The 19,610-nt window shown below is 37.2% G+C and overlaps 1 protein-coding gene across 1 annotated transcript; it reads right to left on the reverse strand.

Moving 5' to 3' along the window:
* Positions 1-3,728: 3,728 nt before the first annotated feature.
* On the reverse strand, positions 3,729-18,985 carry LOC146678226 (semaphorin-7A-like). The gene is made up of 14 exons (XM_085420647.1): positions 18,276-18,985; positions 15,982-16,109; positions 15,829-15,867; positions 15,630-15,728; positions 15,245-15,338; positions 14,864-14,980; positions 14,623-14,765; positions 14,342-14,520; positions 13,713-13,818; positions 13,095-13,290; positions 11,796-11,911; positions 11,424-11,569; positions 6,601-6,656; positions 3,729-4,351 (listed from the first exon to the last, which is right to left on the reverse strand). Exons 1-14 carry the CDS (start codon positions 18,370-18,372, stop codon positions 3,981-3,983), a joined length of 1,887 nt encoding a protein of 628 aa, XP_085276773.1. The 5' UTR covers positions 18,373-18,985; the 3' UTR covers positions 3,729-3,980.
* Between the last annotated feature and the right edge of the window lie 625 nt (positions 18,986-19,610).

Genomic DNA, 19,610 nt, shown 5'->3' on the forward strand with positions numbered 1-19,610 from the left:
CCTGGTTATATCAGAGCTCTCATGTTAATAACTGACAGATGCTCAGGCAGATCGTTCCTGTTGATGGCCCCTTAAAATCTCTATGGTGATGTACACAGCATGTTGGGGATGATGCTGCACCATCAGATCCACAGTTTGGGGGCAGTCTGCCCTCTCCAGTCTGCCCCCAAACTGTGTCTCCAGTCTTGAAGTTCTTAAACTCTTCCTGAGTCAATTTATTCAGCCCTTCAAAAGCAGCACTTTGATCTGTGCTCGACTTTTACACTTTATAGTATGTGTCATAGACTGATATAAATAGTCAATGGTGCATACATATGGAGATGTGAAAAGTGTTTGCCACTTTCATGGTTCCTTTTTTTTTTTTTTTTTTTGCATATTTGTCACATTTCAGATCCCCATGTCATTACTTGAAATGGCCTAGTCGAAGTCCTGACCTGAAGCCAATTGAGATGCTGTGGCATGACCTTAAATAGGCAGTTCACACTTTAAAACCCTCTATTGTGGCTGGATTATAACAATTCTGCAAAGATGAGTGGCCTAAAATTCTTCCACAGTGCTGTAAAAGACTCATTGCCAGTAATCACAAACACTTGATTACAGCTGTTGCTGCTAAGGGTGGCCCAACCAGTTATTAGATTTAGGAAGCAACCACTTTTTCACACAGAGCCATGTAGCTTTGAAATTTCATGTCCTTCCCCTTAATAATAAACACTTTCATTTAGAAACTGCATTTCATGTTAACTTGTGTAAACTTTTGTATATTTGTGTGACAAACATACAAAAAAATCAGGAAGGGGGGAAACACTTTTTCACACCACTATACAGAAACATATGAACATATTTTTCAGGGCTGAAAAGCAGAAAAAAAACCTTAATTATTAGTAATGCCCAGAACAAAGGAGTGACTCCTATGGTTGCAAAAAAAAGTGGTTCTATAGTAATCTTAAACATGTCCACAGCTCTGTTGATTTTACGGATTACCGTCCTAATGACTTTGTCTCCATCTCTAGTTTTAACCCCTATTAAATATATCATGATGCTCACTGTTACAGCATGGTAGGGGAAAACAGAGCACAACACAAATGTGGCCCCCTGCACCTTTGCACCCACAGAAGGACCAGTGTGACCACAAAATTTGCTGTCTGGACAGCTGTTTTATTTGTCTTTTTCACACAGAACAATATTAGCGTGGGTGCAGCTAAAACAACAAGCAATATATATATATATATATATATATATATATATATATATATTAAAAAAACAACAGCAACAACAACAATGCAACACAAAAATGAATTAACCTAGCACGTGGCAAGGCTGTTGAAAGAAAAAGACTACACCTACCAGGACTGCTTGTAAAAAAATACATATTTTGAATATGTACAAAATTGCTGCCACTTTGCAAGTCAGAAAACACACACACACACACACACACCACTATAAACACATTCACACAGCACCCACTGACTAGAAATCAGGAAGTAGAGGGAACTGGTCTTTTTTGGTCCTAATTTAAAATTAGCACTTCAGTCTCCAATCAATGTCCAGCTGCTAAATAGAGCTTGTGAAATCTAAAACATGGAACAGAATGAACACCACCACGTTGTACAAGGTAGAATAATATGGTATAATGATAATATTTTACAGTCACTTTGTTTATTATGATCGCCATTACTGCAACAGACTGACAACCTGTCCAGGGTGCACCCCGCCTCTCACTGTTTTACAGCTGGGATAGGTTCCAGCCTTCTGTGACCGGGACCCCCATTCAGTGTCTGCAGAACAGGCTTCACTACCCTATGATTGTATTCTCATTGGCTGGCATTTTTTCTAGAGTAACTTTTTCCCAGTCAGAATGTCACGTTAAGTTTCACAGTGTCATAATGATGACATTGAAAATACTCAGGCGGAACATTCAATAACTGGTGTGTAGCATTACAATATGTACATTCAACTTTCGTATGCAACTTCTGGTATAAAAGTTAATTACTTATAAACTGTGTGTGTGTGCTTTTTCAATACAGGTATGTTTTAAGGAAGGTAAATATCACAGTTCCTCTGAGACTGAAACATGGAAATGATTCATGGTGGCAGCTATTCTCTTTTTAAAGATTTAGTCAGGTTTTGACGAACTAAACTCGGTATAAAAAAAGGAAGGAAGCTGTGGCATAAAAAAGAATTATCCTTATATGGAAAAACTATGTACACTATATAAGATTTGCTTATGTATGTTTTTTTAAACGTACAGATCAGTTCAAAAGCTCAAAGTTCAAAAGTGAAATTCACTGATACTGAATAGATTATGAAAGATTTGCATGAAAACACACACACATATGCACAGACACAAACCTGTATTGCATTCACAACCTCCATCTACAAACAGCCCCACACATCCATCCACCCAGTGGTCAATTTCATTAAGGTTGGCATATTTAAAGGTAACAAGGCCGACCGAAGTGCAAGTTTAAAATAAGCAAAATAAAACCACTGATCAAAAAAAATAAATACAAAAAAGATAAAAGCAAACAAATGAAATATAATTAACTACAAATAATTTATGGCCTGCGATTACTAAATGTGGAAAAGCTTGCTGTGTTGGGCCAAATTAGAAATCAGAAAGTGAGTATTTTGGTAATTTTGCAGCACAGCATGAATTTAATAACACACTGTATTCTCTCCTGTATTTTGCTAGGCATCACAGAACAAAAGATCTAATAAAATTAATTTGGCATTTGTACTTTGTACTGTCAGCTCAAGTATTTGGCAATGCAGCAACTTATTTGCAATTTGAAACCTGAGGGACAAAAAAATGTGTTGATGCAGAAACAGCCTTCAACAATAGCTGCTATTAACAAAAGATGTGTGAATGTTAAAACTGACACAGGGTCTCAGTCTTGTGAAATCTAACGCTTGAGGTAGCAGACATGACAGGATTTTTTAAAGTGCGAAACATACATTCAGATAAAATTTCACATTACAGGAAACCAATGTAACATTCAGTGCTGTGAAAAAGTATTCACTTCCACATTCGTCACACTTAAATGTTTCAGATCATCAAACAAACTTTAGACAAAGGTTCACTTAAATAGAGCCTGTCTGACAAAGAGAAGCAGCTAACAGATCTCAAAAAGCAACCCATCAGGCCACAATCTAAAGACACAGCTGAGAAACAACATAGTGGTGGGAAGTGTGATTGTCTGGGGACTAGCCATAACAGAACCATGAATTCTGATCTCTACCAGAGGATCCTGGAGGAGAATGTAAGGCCATAAATTAGTAACCGGAAGCTCAGGTGCACTTGGGTTATGCAGCAGGAGAATGATCAGAAACACACTAGCAAATTCCTCTGTGATTGGCTCAAGGCCACTCCACAAAATAATGTGTCTGATTTAAAACAATTATGCAAAAAAGAATGGTCAAAAATGTCTCTACAGTGATGTGATTGCCAATTATTGCAATTACTTGATTTCAGTTCTTGCTGCAAAGGTTGGCAGAACCAGTTACTTTTTCACAAAAAACTTAAAAAAATCAGAAAGGGGCCAAATATTTTTTCACAGCACGTCAATAACAGTAAAGATTAGAAATAGAAAGTTTCATAATGCAACATGTGCATGAATAAAAATGCTCTAAAACACTGGCAGTCTTTTCAAAACACATAAGGGCTTCTTAGCAATTTGTAAAGAAAGAGTTAAAAGAATGTTTACATTTTCATACAATTCATAAGGTCATTATTTGTTTAAAAAAAACGACATATATTGCAGAGAGTTGATATTGCACTGGAAAAACCAAACAAAATAACGCGAATGGCTTGCATTACCTGTCTGAGCCACAGCTGTTACAGATGTTTACACAGATGTTGGAAGTGCAGTTAATTAATGGAAGGAAAGAAACAATAAATGTCACTGAAAAAACAGTAATTGTAACAAATTTCGGATTTTAGACAATCACAGATTCAGCCTCTAACTTACATCACTGAGGAACTAAAAGGACAAACTCTTAATCAGAGCCATCATTACACAAACCCAGATCACTGGGCTTGTCTTTCGGCCCTCTGCCTTATTCGGCCACAGTTGTTGGTACTGTTGGGTCTTCGCGTCATTCTCCACCTGTAGTTCGTACTGTACCAGGACTTTACTGTAACCCATCTCCTGTGATATACATTTGTAAGTTCCCTTGCACTCACTGTCCATGTTGTCAATCAGATAAAGGCACTGCTCTTTCTCCGAGCTACAGGCTGTAGAGTTTTCATCGTGCTGCCAACTGTACTGAGCATGACGGGATGACACTGGGCATTGAAGGAAATACTTTGAGTAACGTGGGACTGGGACTGGGTCACCTGTATAATTTGATGCTGTGGAAACAACAGAAGAGGGACAACTTCAGTTCTGCTTTTCGTTTTGTCTGTTTATTTTTAAACCAGTCAGATTTCAAATGTAGTGTAGTTAACCTAAATCAAACTGGTTTCCTTCCCTCAGGTGAATGTTCATATAAGGATCAAGGGCAATGTAGCTTTAAAGCAAACAACAGAGAAAATGCGGTTGTATATTTTAACAATCATTGTTTACATAGTGTAAAACTGACATTGTGTCTATTTATGCATTTGAGTTTTCCACTGCAGTCAGCTCAACAAATACCTAATGGTGTGTAAGTGTTTCAGTTGTTTATTATAGAATATAAAGCATAAGAGAACTTCTCCTTTTAAAGCCTTCAAGTTAAAAGAGGAAGTTGATCAGCTATAAGGGTTGGAAGTATTTATAAAGAATAACAGAATAAAATAGAAGAACTATATCATATGCAAATAAACATAAAAGGATTACTATGAGATATTATTAATGTAAATTATTTAAATTTTAAAGGGTAAATGTTTGTAATGATGAAAGCACAAGTTGTGGAATAAAAACTTTTTTTAGTAACTCAGATAAACATGATCTTAAGATGTTGATAAGATTAAAACTGAAGCACATTTGACCACAGATGGCACCAATGATGAGTATCATTGCAGAAGCGTGTGGCATACAGATGCACAGCTATAAGAAGAAACAAATCTAGTTTTTGTTCCCCTTAACGTGTGACCTATTTGGCGACACAGGAAGCTAAACTATGATGAATAAAGGCTATGCTGTCTGCTGTGCGTTTGAATCCCCCTTGCATATGGAGGAATACAATGTGCACACTCTCACCTACCAAGCTATTCAAATGAGTCTTATTGGCTGGTGGTAACTGGTTTCTGGTTCTGTCTTGAATTTGCGGTTTGCATCAATTTGCTGGAAAATTTGTGTGTTACATTACTTGTGTAGGTTTTCTGAAATATGTCACTCAAAAATGTGCTGCGAGTGTATTAATTTATCCTTTTAACATACATTTTGCCGTATTTGAAATGTTTGATTAGTGTATAGACAGAGCTTGTGTTACTTGTGTTGCTGCTGTTGATTTTTTTTGTTTTTGCTTTGTATATGAGGAAACAGCGCCATGGGTTACTAACGGAAACCACAGAGGAAGCGAGAGCGGGGTCTTTATGCGCTTGCATATGCTCATACATCTACACAGTATATTTTGCAAAGACTTTTATAACTTTATAAGAGATCAGTTTCCTACCTATAATTGAATTATGTATAAGTGTATTGTGATATTTTTCCATTCACTTATTTTGCTCTTGTTTTGACTCTGCTAAAGTAGCTTTACACAATTCACACCAATATAAGATAAAAAAAAATCCTTATTTTTCTTTCATGCTGTCCATTCTGCATTTAAACAATCCACATTTTAGCCATTTTTCCTCTAATGCCAGTCAACAGACTTTACTGCTCAACTGCATTGACTCAGCTCTTTGTGAGAGTTTGTCGAGTTAGTTAATAATTAACCACATTTAAAATATTCTTTTACATGTACGTTTGATAATTACTGTTATGACACCAGGCACTTCTTTATCAGTCAGTTTTATAATAGAGGAAGAGAAACTGAACTGAAGGGCTTCTTCATGATCTGGTATAAGTTAAATAAAGATTATTTTGAATGGCAAACCATTCAAATCTATTCAAGTGAACCAAAGACAGAAAATAGTAGGAAATTACGATCATGCTCCTGGGCTACAGCTAAAAAGGCCCTTTTACTCAATCTTAGATTTTTAGACTACCTAATAAAAAATAATACATTTATATTATATAATAAAGCCAATAGTGTATTTCTTAAATATCAGATAAATATATAAACAGTTAAAGGACAGTTAATGATAACACTAACAGGCCTCACAAACTGTGTTTAGTTTTTGTATTAGGTTTCTGAACTAGCATCACAAAAGATAAGAAAGGGAGAGGATACATTTGGGTAATTTTCAGCTAAGAAAGTACCAACTACCAGTGTATACAGCACTGTATTGTTTTGTGGTGCATCTAATAGCTCTTGTGTTCGGAATACAGGAAAATAAAATTCAAATACCCCCAAAATATTTAAACAATTCCTTCTATGATTGTTCATAGACTATCGTTTGATCTTTGGGTTTTTCCTCTGCTATGCAGGGTCTTCACCTTAAAGTGTCCCAAGATTAGTTTTGTTGTGAATAGGCATTATGCAGTAAAGTAAAACTGAAATGAATTTAAATACCATTGTGCTCATTACAGACGGAAAGGTCCCCAGTGGCTGCATCATGCCAGCTCCCCCTGAAAAAGATAATGTATGAGTAAATTAGGCCGTATGGAATGATTATGCTTAACAATCGATTTAAAAAAATTAACATGTTACTGGAACCAGTGGAAAGTTTTGATCTGTGTATATTGTTTTCTAACTAAAACATCTTTGATTAGAAAATAATTTTTGGTAGTGTGTAAGATAGTCAATACCAACTTCAGTATTTTTCATTCACACAACACTCTTTGACTGTACTGGGATTTTGAAGCAAAAGGAAATCTAAACAGATCAAAAGAAAAAAAGTGGAATGATTCAATAACTGTAACATTACAACATATAGTACTGTCCCCACTCATAAATGTGCTCCAAGAGAGCTTCCACATCTACATGGTTTGGAGTTTTTAGGAGTTTTACTATTACTAATATTCTGAAATTTGTTATCCCTCTTAACTGTCAAGAAAAAGGGATTTCTCCCCATCTGTGGGCAACTTAGCCTGATCTTTTCATAAGTGGAGGATTAATATGAAGTGAACCTTGACAACATTTTATCAGAGAAAAAGATCCTTAGTGGTTAGTAATCTCCCACATAAAACGAAAAAATCATCTGCATGTGTGGAGCTGCAAAAACCCAGCTGTACTTTTGCATGCAGTGTGGTTGTGTTTGTAAGTTTGTTGGTTGAGGTTTGAGTAGCACTAATTTTACCTCACTAGACCCTGTTCTCTTTTCACTATAATGTTGTGTAAATGTTCCCATTTACAGTTAAAGGTGCCTTCCCTTTTAAGAGGTAAATTTCATCTTCAAGTCAAATTTCTGTGGAACAAAACTAGAATCACAAAGTGAGAATGAAAATGCCAGTGCATTGATATAATTCAATATAGTTCCTATAAAGGTATTTACAGAAATTAACAAATTGCCATGTGAGAAGAAAAATGTTGGGAAAGTTTAAGTGAACACATCTCTTTAGAATGAAAAAAATTCTCGTGTCATTATCAGACTTATGTTGAAAAACGTAATTTCCTTGATAGTTTGCGTAGTATGCTTTTTTAAACCCGCATTTCCTGAAAGATAACAGCTGCTGAATGTGAAAAACAAAATCACACATTTTTTTACAGCAACGCATTTCTAAGTGTACAAACCTAGTGCCATTTCTGAATTGCTGTGCTTAATAATAAGATTAACAATAGCATTACTTTCATTGAGCCATGCAAATGATCAGGATTACGCTCATGGATGAGCAGGGCTGTGGACCACAGAGAAAAGGATTTGTTATCCCGATCAATGTGACAATGTTATTAGTTCATCTGTGTCAAAGGAGCTTGCAAAGAAAAGCGTCTGGACTTCTTTAAGTTACTTGAAGACGTTTCACCTCTCATCCGAGAAGCTTCTTCAGTTCTAAGGTCAAATGGTGGAGAGTCCCAGATATAAACCTAGTGGGAGTATCCCCCCACAGAGGGACAAAAGGACCCCCTGATGATCCTCTAATCGCCTGAGCCAAGGTGTGAAACTGGGTGTGGGTCCCAATCAGCCAGAGTTTCGGGTGAGTTCATTGTGAAACCTGGCCCCACCTTATCATGCGAATTCCTGAGATCAGATGGCCCAGGATGTGAGTGGGCGTCCTTTTGTCCCTCTGTGGAGGGATACTCCCACTAGGTTTATATCTGGGACTCTCCACCATTTGACCTTAGAACTGAAGAAGCTTCTCGGATGAGAGGTGAAACGTCTTCAAGTAACTTAAAGAAGTCCAGACGCTTTTCTTTGCAAGCTCCTTTGACTACGATGACCTGGATGACTGAGAACCTTCACAGACATAGTTCATCTGTGGACTGATTTGCATGAAAAATGCATGACTAGAATGAGGCTTGGATCCAGGAATTTTTGGAAGGACTAACATTGCAAAACAGGGAAAAATGTGACATTTTGCATCATATCTTCACAAATGCATCTTAATCAAGTTGGAGAAAAAAAGGGGAAATTAGTGCACGCTGTCTTGATGTTCAAGAAAATGTCACGAACTAATATAGATATCCATCTGAATCCAGGTATTCAGTCCTTGCAAGGTGTGCAGGGAAATATTCTTGTTTTTTTCAGTCTGAGTCTGCCAGTGTATGCACAGACAAGTCTGGAAAGTCACAACAGACTGGAGGGCCTGCAGGCATCTGGAGGGAATCTTGCAATCACCCACCAATGAAATATGCGTTACTCATACTAAGGTAGACACATGCACACTGTAGACATGGAAACTGACATATTCTTAGAGCTCAGGTACTGTTTAGTTGCCAAAATCCTTATTGCATACATGTGACACAATATCCTGTACTCTACTAAAACAAAAAGTCTTGACACATGGCTGCATTTAACTGATTTGTGGTTACTGGTCCAATTAAACTGCCTGGAGTTGGCTGTTATATTCTTTGTTGTTGTCTGTGAAGGTTCTCAGTCATCCAGGTCATTGTAGTCTAAGGAGCTTGGAAAGAAAAGCATCTGGACTTCTTTACGTTGCTTGAAGATGTTTCACCTCTCATCCGAGAAGCTTCTTCAGTTCTAGGGTCAAATGGTGGAGAGTCCCAGATTTAAACCCTGTAGGAGTATCTCCCCAAGAGGGACAAAAGAACCCCCTAATGATAAAAAAAAAAAAGAGGCCATTTATGTCCACTGTGAGTGACCATCTTTGAACAGAGGTGGTGGCTTACGACACCAACTGTCTGCATCTATAATCCAGTTTTGAGATCCCTTCCCAGACGCCTTAACGCCCACTCACATCCTGGGCCATCTGACCTCAGGAAATCACAAGATAGGGTGGGGCTAGGTTTCACAATGAGCTCACCCGAAACCTTGGCTGATTGTGACCTACACCCGTTTTCGCACATTGGCTCATGTGATTAGGTAGAGGATCTATAGGGGGTCCTTTTGTCCCTCTTTGGGGGATACTCCCACAGGGCTTAAATCTGTGACTCTCCACCATTTGACCCTAGAACTGAAGAAGCTTCTCGGATGAGAGGTGAAACGTCTTCAAGAAATTCCAGACACTTTTCTTTCCAAGCTCCTTAGACATTCTTTGTTGTTCTTCTATGTTTCTCTATGCTATCTCTAACTCTAGTAGTGTCTAAGACCATACAATATAAAATGCATTGAGATCACTCTCTTTTGTGAACTGGCACTATGTAAATGAAATTTGCTCAATTTAATGCACATTATCTTGTTTTGGTATATGTGCTCTTTAATCTATGAGTAATATACAAAATATACTCATGATTTTCTTGGTTATTTATGTTAATATTTTCTCAGTTGAACAAAAGTCACCTGTTGGCTGATACCTGATCGGTACACAGAACACTAGTCTTTCATAAAGCAGTAGAGCTACAGTAGGACAAATTCGCAAACGGCTCCAAGTGTCAATATGTGCTGAAATATTGTGACAACATGATTTACGGGACATTGTAATTCCCGAGTGTTGCTTCATCCTGGATTAAGTTTGCAATGACTCATCTGTCGAGCTTTGTCAGGTGGCACAAGGCAAAAAGTACACTAATGATGTTGCATAATCATTTATACTCTTCGGGGCGTGCGAGCACGACTTTGTAGTATCTGAATCAAACCTGTGTATGATTCAAAAGGTACACTAATGAGTAATAATCCATCATACAAAATGTAATCAAATGGAAAAGTCTCTTTTTTTTAAACTTGTTTTATCAGTTTTAATCTTTTAACTTTATGCATCAAGCAAAAATTTAATTATATGCAACATTCTCTGACTTGAATAAATTAGTTTAACATTTAAACCTATTTTCTGCACATTCCAGCACATAAAATAAAATATTTTTTGTGTTTACACTCACTCTTTCAAATAGTTGCAAGTAAAACACAGCAGAAAATAAATAAAGTCAAAGACTCAGCGGTCCTGTTGCTCTATTTTCACCTGTAAAGCAGGACTGCGGTAGGTGGAGGTTTACCCCGGTGCAGGTGTGCCGCGGTCAGTTGAAGAATCCGCGAGTTTCTCTGTGAATTTCCCATTACGTTGTAGCGCACTCGGTGCTTGCTTGGAAGTTTAGGGGTTTTTTTCGCTGTAAAAAGTTTTCTTCCCACGCACAACGGACGCTAATGTTTTTGTCACTTTTTATGGAATCAAACTCAAAGTAAGGTCAGTACTTCCACGCTTTAAACGCTGCACGCTCATACTCTCTCCCACAATCGATATATGATCCACTGTTGATCTGCACACAGCTGTTGTCACCAACGGTGCACTCGCTTATGTCACTGTCATGAGACATTCTCGCAAAAAAAAATCACGGCTTTAGTAACGCAGTAATGCAGCGTTCCTACGGGAAAGTAACGCTAATCTAATTACCGATTTTGCAATATTAATCCCTTACTTTACTCGTTACTTGAAAAAAGTAATCAGATTACAGTAACGTAACGCGTTACTGCCCATCTCTGGTCATATTTGGTATTAGTAATGTTGGTATTAATAAACAGTCCTGATTCTGCTTTCATTGCCTTTTGACTGTTGACCATCAGCAGCAGTAGTAATGGGCAAAGAAACATACCAGCATAGGCAAAGAAAATTAAGGTGACTAAACATGAATATAAAAAATGAACATATTTCATATTTCTGTTTAGGGAAGGAAAAGCATTCAACACAACTGTGAAGCTGACTTGTTGTTCGCTTGTATGACTTACCTCAAATAAGGTAAACACTTATTTTAATTTACTGTTGGAAACATTTAATGCAATTGTTGGCTGTGAAGAATTATTCTTCATATTTTATAGATACGAGTTCCATAAAGCTCTGAGGTCTTACTTTGTCTCACGTATGCACTGGGTGCCATCCCAGCCACAGTAAGGATCTCTGGATAACATACAGTCCTGGCAGGTATCTCCATACTGGGAACAGTCTGCTACATCAAGTTGGACCAGTTGACTTCCATTGTTCACATACAGCTTTTTCTGTAATGATGGACAGGTTTTCTTAATGTACTGGGCTTTTTCGTAAAATTCATTGGAAAATAAGATTGAAATGATTTCAAAGTTATTGATTAGATGCTACAGTAGATTCTTTAGGAGATAAAATTGTTAATTTTTCCCCTTTCGTCCACAAAAACCATTTATTCCATATGAGTAATCTTTGTGGTTTGATTGGGACATTGGTTACACAGTGATCATTGTTACTCACAAAGGTAGACTGAAGGATGATGCTGAGAACGTGTGCTTTTTGTTTGAATGGTTGATACTCAGCAATTACAAAGGTGTGACTTTCATTCTGCAGCACCTTATGAATCCCTCCATTATCTGTGGAAAGACACAATGGGGGTGAGGGGTGAGGGAGGAAATGACTAACAGTTAAAAACTGTCTAACCACTCTAACCCACCTCTGCCATCCCACTCACTCTCTGGATCTGTTACCTTATATGATACTACATTTTGTCTTCAGAACCTGTATAAACTCATCAAATAAATTTGTTAACCAGTGACTAACTGTGATCTCAGCACCACACACATCACAAGGCGCAATCCACTCTGTATAGTAGCCTGTGGGGTAGTCATTCAACAGTCACATCTAACTCATCACATACTTTAATACTCTTCTGATCATATTTAGAAAAGGCTGACTTAGTAGTCACAGAGATCAAAGTACAAACAGCGTGCATTGACTCAACATGTTATTTTAAGGGGAACTGGAGTAAAAGGAAAACCAAAAAAGTGTCAGGGCCAGCGGGGGCAGACCGTGTGGAGAGTGTGTGTGGTGGAAGTGGAGACACATGAGAACACAGCTGACTCAAATGAAACATAATGACAATACAGAGGAGAGTAATACTAACTACAATGAACAAAGAACACCAGACTCTTACAGAATAAAACAGGAAACACGGAGACATAGACATGGAGATTAAACATGACATGAACTTAACCGCATAGACATGAAACGTAGATGCAGGAACCAGGGAGACTGAGTACAGGCGGAGATGACAGAAATAACTAAGAAATAAGGTCTGAACAGCAACCTAGAATTTAACTAGATTGAAAATGAATACAAAAAATACATAAAACTCAAACACTGGGTCACACGACCCAGTACCGTGACAAAAAGCCTGTTATGTCAACATAAAAAAGGAAAAAGAGGAAGTTTATATCTGGGAGTTTTATGTTACATTCAGATTGTGCCACACCTGTTCTTCTACTTGTCACCTTTGTGTGAAGACCCCAGCAGGTGTGATCATACAGGAAACTTTCGGTTTCTGGTTTTGCAGGTTACACCACCCACCTACGTTTGCCCTTTAGTAAATAATTCCTCTTCATTACAACCCAGTCCCACTCAGTCTGTTCCGATGTGTGCCTTATTTTACTAGACATATACTAGTAATGACTACTTTAATATTATGTCCTGTTTCTACTCACCTTCCACTGTAGACAAACACACAGAACATTCTTCTTAACATTTAGTATTTTATCATTTAGATTTTTTTTTACTCACTTAAAGACAGGAAGATGACGTTCTGATTACTACTTCTGCTGTTTGGTTTACTGTCAACTTGGATGTGGGTATAGTTGTGATGATTAAAGAAAAGAAGGCCAGGGTTGCCGACAGGATGAACCAACTGCTCCATCTCTGAAATCTTTTCAATCTTCTTCAGGGTGTCCACTGAAAGCTTGGAGCTATCAGGAGCGCACTGAAGAAGAAAAAAGTGCTCTATTTAATAGAGCTTCATACCACGTGTGGCCCCATTTACCCCTTGAAGATGTGAAGCCTTTTGTTTTCTCTTGCTGCATATGAAAACTTTACTCTGATAATGCTGTCGGAGTAACCATTTAAAATTCAAAAGCTGTTATAGGATCAGTGAATTAGGAGAAAATCATGTCTCTAATTTCCAAGTTACTTGTTTCAAACAAGTTTAATACACTCGATTTATTTGGCAATTTAATGAGGCCTGTGTTTACCAAAAGATATAGCTAAAAAGATCAGGCCACTTTGTGCTTTTAAGTATAATTACGCAGTTGGTTTGAAAGATATCAGCCATAAAATACATGAATCTTTGTGTAGTGGCACTGTTTGTTACACTTTTCTCTTCAGACCAGTTTAAATGTCTCATACCATCCTTGGTCTGTCCATTTGGTCTTTTTTGTAGCCATTGAAAGGAGAGTTTTCGAAGATTTTGTTGATGTCTTCAATCGTGTAGACACAGACAGCACTCATCCCCCTGCAGGGAGACTCATAGTCAGCAGGTTTGTCTGACACATTTAAAGCAAAATGGCTGGAAAAACAAAAACAGCTGACCATACAGACTGAAAAAAGGGGAAAAATAAACAGAACATGGCTTAAAACTACAGAGGACATAAAGTGTCACCTGACCAAATAAATCTAAGTTAAATCATAAAAGCACTATGAGGGTGGCATTTTTTTCTATTACAATTTTCCCAAGTTCCTGTGTTTTACTTCTGTGTAAAAATTCCAAATCAAGCAGCCAAATCATTCTGGTTTAAACCTTTGGTTACTGGTTTAACATCCATGTGATGTTAAACCAGTCATGATCATATTTTGAAAAATAAAACAGCACATGACTCAGTTACACAAACACTGAGTCATAAAAACAGACAATAACTGTATTATAACTATTATTTCATGTTAAATCAAATGTAGAAATGTGAATAATATTACCATAATAATGACATATATTAACTATGATAGAGTAGAAGCATCAAAATCAATGATAATAGTCCTACCATTCATTTCTAAAGAGTGCATAGATCTTTGTATCCTGCCATCGATCTGCATCCACAGTGGAAACATCCACCAGCTCAGAGAAATGCTGTTTTCTCTCCTGATCTCCACAGAAGAGCCTGGCATTCATCTGGGATGTCCAGGTAAACTGCAAGTTGTTCTTAGGACCACCAACATCTGTCTAGAAGCAATGGACAGTCAATCATTATGTATTTATGTTTATTTATTTATTTTTTATTGTTGGTGGCACTTAATACAAATTTTCAAACTATTTTGGTCTTACCATGCAAACCTGGGTCACAAAGGGGAGCCACATTTCACTGAACAGTCCAGTGTCTTCGGTTTTCTCCTTATAAAAGCCATAAACTCTGTTCTGGGAGGGATCCTCTTCACGTTTGCTGAGCACCAATCCTACATAATGCTGCTCTAAACATTGAAAGAGAAATATTTATTTGTCTCCAAACATTCATAGTGATGTGATTTCACTAAATAAGGTCTCTGTGGCTCTAACTTTATGAAAATACCTTTATGGTGGTTCTTTGGCCCCACTCCTGCTTTACCAAATTTGTGAATGCCAACAGATTCAACAGATCCATCAGATCCAGAGCGTGTTATGTAGAGATCTGTACTTTGTTCAGATTCTGGAACAAACAGTGGCAAATTGAGGTTTTATAGGGATGTACAAACAGGGAGAAACTAGTTCAATATTATAGTAATAGGGAGAAGAAGCAACCTTTAAAAGGGACTGATTTAAATAAAAGATGTTAGTAGTTTTGACAAAAGTACAGACTTTCTGTAAACACACAAGAAGGATTAAAATTACAGACTCATAGAAAAAGGTGAATGAGGAAGGAGGGATTCATCAGCAGATTTATTCAAAAGCATCTTGTGTGTAAAAAACTCACCTGCAAGGGCCGACAGGTCACCCTCATTTATGTTAAATGAGCTTATATGTTTTATTAAACTCTCCTTGCATATCGGTGACTGCTCTGCCAAATTCTATTAAAAAGAAAGAGCAGTTTATCTTAATTTATCCCAACTAATGTACATCACAGATGATAAACATGTATAGCCAACACCCTGTATCTAACAGATAGTTCAAAAAAAATTATAAAGCAAAAACAAATATGGCTAAACAGGAAGTGCTGTGATGTATTTGCTTTGTTTGCAGAAGAGGGCTGTTTCAATTAAACCAGAAGTAGCTTCGCTTAGTATCAACCCTGAGCAGAAACAACACAACTACCAGTTCCCAGTATTATATCAGTCCTCTGTCACAGTACTCTGTCCTACCGAGTTACAGCAAACTGTTTCATCGTCAGTGGTTCCACACACAAACAACTGGTTAGCATCTTCCATAAGGTGGGCCAAAGTGATGTTATAGCTGCAATTCTAAATAACAAGATTGTTGTTAGATTTTTTGAGTGTTCAAACAATACAATTTAACAAACTACTTAATTTTGCTCTGTTTATCTGTTCACTGCTTACTTACATCACTGTTGCAATTCTCCAACCGCATACGTCTTTGATTCTGTGGAAATACATAATGCAGGACTATTACTTTCCCATGATATTAATATGAAGATCCATTTATTTCAGAGCATTCAATACATTAATTTAGTGTGATTATACAGCTATGTTCTACCTTTTTCTGGTTTTTAATGTAGGTATTCAGGTATGTTTTTCCAACAGCTAAGACAGTGTCCGGTTGCTCTTTTAGAAAAATCCGCACCGGTGGATCATGAGGAAGATCTAACCTATTCATTGCAGCTTCTAGAATTAAGAATAAAAAACAAACAAACATATATTAAAGGATAAACACAGCCAATGATGTAAAATTGCCAAGCACAGCACAAGGACAAAATGTTACTGTACACATGTTTATACATGAATAACCTGTTCTCAGTCCGTCTGGTCCTGCCTGGAACATCTCCCAATATCTATAGCATGTACCACAATGAGGCTCAACAGTTAACCCATTTATGTAGTATAGTGCTGCCACTAAAGTCATATATTTTTTGTTTTTAATTATTTTTTTCCCGTCATCCTGAGAATGAATCCTAAACCCTTTGGGGATCCATTTTTGTTACTTTGTTACGCCCTCACCCACATTACAGAAATCAGAATGTGAGAGTTTTAGGTTTTTACTGTAATAAACTTGCTAATATAAGCTTTTAGTTATAAATATTACGTTTATTCTGTGTTTAAAGGTGAAGGTTTTCTTTTTGTTTCAAACTATTACTTTTGTAATCTGAGAAGAAAAGTACACATCAGCAGATGTTAGTGCTTACTGAAAGTACAGGGCATTGACCTGATGTTAATCAACTGACTGAAGCAATTTTTTGGTTTGCACACTTTTACTGAGAAAGTCAGTGTGCTTTATAAGCTAAATTACTTCTTCTACCTGCAGCAATGACGGGGCTTTCTGAAAAATGTAATCAAAAGAGCAATGGTCTCATACGAAATAAAATGATATAAATGTTAATATTATATAATATATTAATTAGCTAAACCCAGTATGAACTCTATCAAACCCCTGAAACTGGAGAAGCTAAATGGAATTCAGTGTAAGTGTCAAAACGTGGTGAAAAAGTCAATAATTAAACTTCCACTAATTGAAACCCTAACGTCTTTATTCTTTTACATGCCTTCCTTTGTACATAGAACCTTTTAAACATTTCTTTAAATGGATGCAACTCTTTATTTCATGGGACACTTGACCAGCAAACAATGTTATGAAAATATAAATTAAAGCAACAACACATAAATATAGGAAATTAGAACAAACAAAGAACATTATCAAAGTCCAGCTTAGTAACACAATTTGCACTCTGCAGCTACAGAATTCTTTATAAGTGCTTTGGGCTCAAACACACTTGTCCCATAAACAGGAAGCAAATAAGACTTTGATGTCCGACCAAGTTGTAGAATTTGGGCACCCAGCATAAGCAGCAAGTGATAGCAACTTACATAGATAAGAAGGAAATGTATCAACATGGCTTTGGCTTTCTTACCACGATTGAGCAACTTCGTGGTATACAATGATGTCTGCAGCTGTTCAAAAACAGCCAGACGTTCCTCAAGTTTGACTCAGAAGAGCCTAAAACATCTGTGTAAAGATTCTCTTTACATGTTAACATAGCATTCCAGGTGTTATTTGCAAGTATAGAAGAAAAAACTAAAGAACAGGGGGCCTAAAACTGAACAGCGTAGGAGTCTTTCTGAAAAAACCAGGAAACTTAACGTCTGTCCATCCAAAGCCACGTGTAGACCCTTTTTTAGGGGTGCACAACCACCCCCTAAATTTCATCATATCGTCCCTAAAGATAACTTTAGCATAGGTAGTAATAATAATGCAGTTTTAGTATTATATTCTGACATTGTATTCTAATGTTATGTTAACAGTGTGCCTTATCATTATTAAATAAGACTTTTTTTGCAACAGCTGGAGAGACGAACATGAAGATATTTCATGACAAGTATCAGTGTTGGAGACTTAAAACACACTTTACCTGAAACATCCCAAAAGTGCAAACTATTCTCATAATACGGAGACATTGCTGGGGGCACTGTCATCAAGTGATTGCTTATGTAGCCCCCCAATAATGTAAAAATATACATTTATGTGCATTTTTTTCTATATAGCGTCAGAGATTATTAGGCAATGATGATCTTCTGAGCCATATGTATGGTGGACACACACTTTAACGGGATTGAATAATACCTACTGTACTTTTGAAAGGAATATGTCGTGTTTTTGTCCTGAATCACAATGATTCATATTGATTATAGTCATAGACTATAGACTTTAATAGACGTAAAGTATGCCAGGAAGTCACTTAACATGATTGAGAAGATTTTCCCGATTTTGGGCTTTATGACTCATGTTTACTCAATTTTTTATCTTAGCTAAAAAGAGAAAAAAAAAACATTTCCTACCTTTCTCTGTGAATATCATCCTCGGAGAACGATCCCTTCCCACAGCCAGACAACAGATGTGTAAAAAAAATAGACATGCCACTAATGAGAACCTCATCTTCCAGATCTTCAGGCACGATATTATAAGATGGATCCAATAGTTCAGAAAATTATTTTCCCAATTACTTGTTCTTGATCTCGATAGAAAATAGCATTGAAAGAGAAATGTTTTCAGGTCTAGAGGTACTACACAGCTGCACCGCCCATATATGAGAAAGCCACGTAATTTTATTTTTTTTATATATCACGCCTACATTTTATGGTCTCATGACGTTTCGAGAGGGCGCAAAGTCACAAGTCGTACCTTTTTCTAAGCACGTAAACAGGGAAGAGCAGAAAATGTGACCATCTTTTAAAAAATTAAACAAAAGAGGAAATGTTTGAAGAGTCCACCTTTCTCCTTTGTATAGTCCAGCTCTTCCTGGAGACACTCTTTTGCGTGATGTAGCTACTGAGATTAATTTCCGCGTCACAGTTAGTATGAATGAGAAAAGTAAACACACCGTATCCGTATTTGCTTTTCCTGCCATATCCATTTTGGGACTTGTGTCAAACTAGACTCCAGTTTTTTTGGGGAAGGAGCGAGATGGAACGAGGCACGGCTGGGTCCTGTACTACCTGGGTGGGTGCGGTCAAAAAGACAACGATGTTAGTTTTTTACTCTTTTTTTGTGTGTTTATGTATGTCAAGAGTGAATTTGATGTTTCTAAGAGTGAGCTTCGAACGTAAAATAAATAGTCAGGCTGCAAAACGTGAAAATACTAAAGTCTGAGAATGCACATGTGATGACTGATAAACATTAAAGTGAAATCTTAACAAAAGGATGCATGAATGTGACAGGTGAGACCTGGGTCTGGGAACCGCCCCTGGTAGGCGGGGCTGGGTTTTTCCTTTTATGAGCACAGGTGCAGGTAGAAAACTTGTAGTGGACTCCGCCACCTCTTAGTGAAGGGGTAAATAAGTAGTGAAGTAAGGAATGCGTTACCATATTGGAAAGCCAGTCTGATTAGACTGAATGCAAAGTGGAAATGCCTTAAACAACTGTTTTTTTCGCATTGCTTGCTTATGGCCTCGGTTAGTCCAAAAAGACGATGACGCGGGGACCTTCTTGTGATGGTCAGGTCTCCTTGGTTTTTCAGTCTGATCTGTCCCTCTTTTGCAATGTTCTGCTTGAGAACAACAAGGTGATGGACTTCTTACAGACCTCAGTAACTGATGAGTGACTGATAGGAAAGGTTACCTATCAGTTTGCTATCGTGGTGGCTATGCTCAAATATTATATGTATAGCAAATCCA

Source organism: Rhamphochromis longiceps, linkage group LG1 (genome assembly GCF_057381845.1).
Source record: "Rhamphochromis longiceps isolate RC_006_pf linkage group LG1, R_longiceps_female_GT1.1, whole genome shotgun sequence".
Classification (NCBI taxonomy): domain Eukaryota; kingdom Metazoa; phylum Chordata; class Actinopteri; order Cichliformes; family Cichlidae; genus Rhamphochromis; species Rhamphochromis longiceps.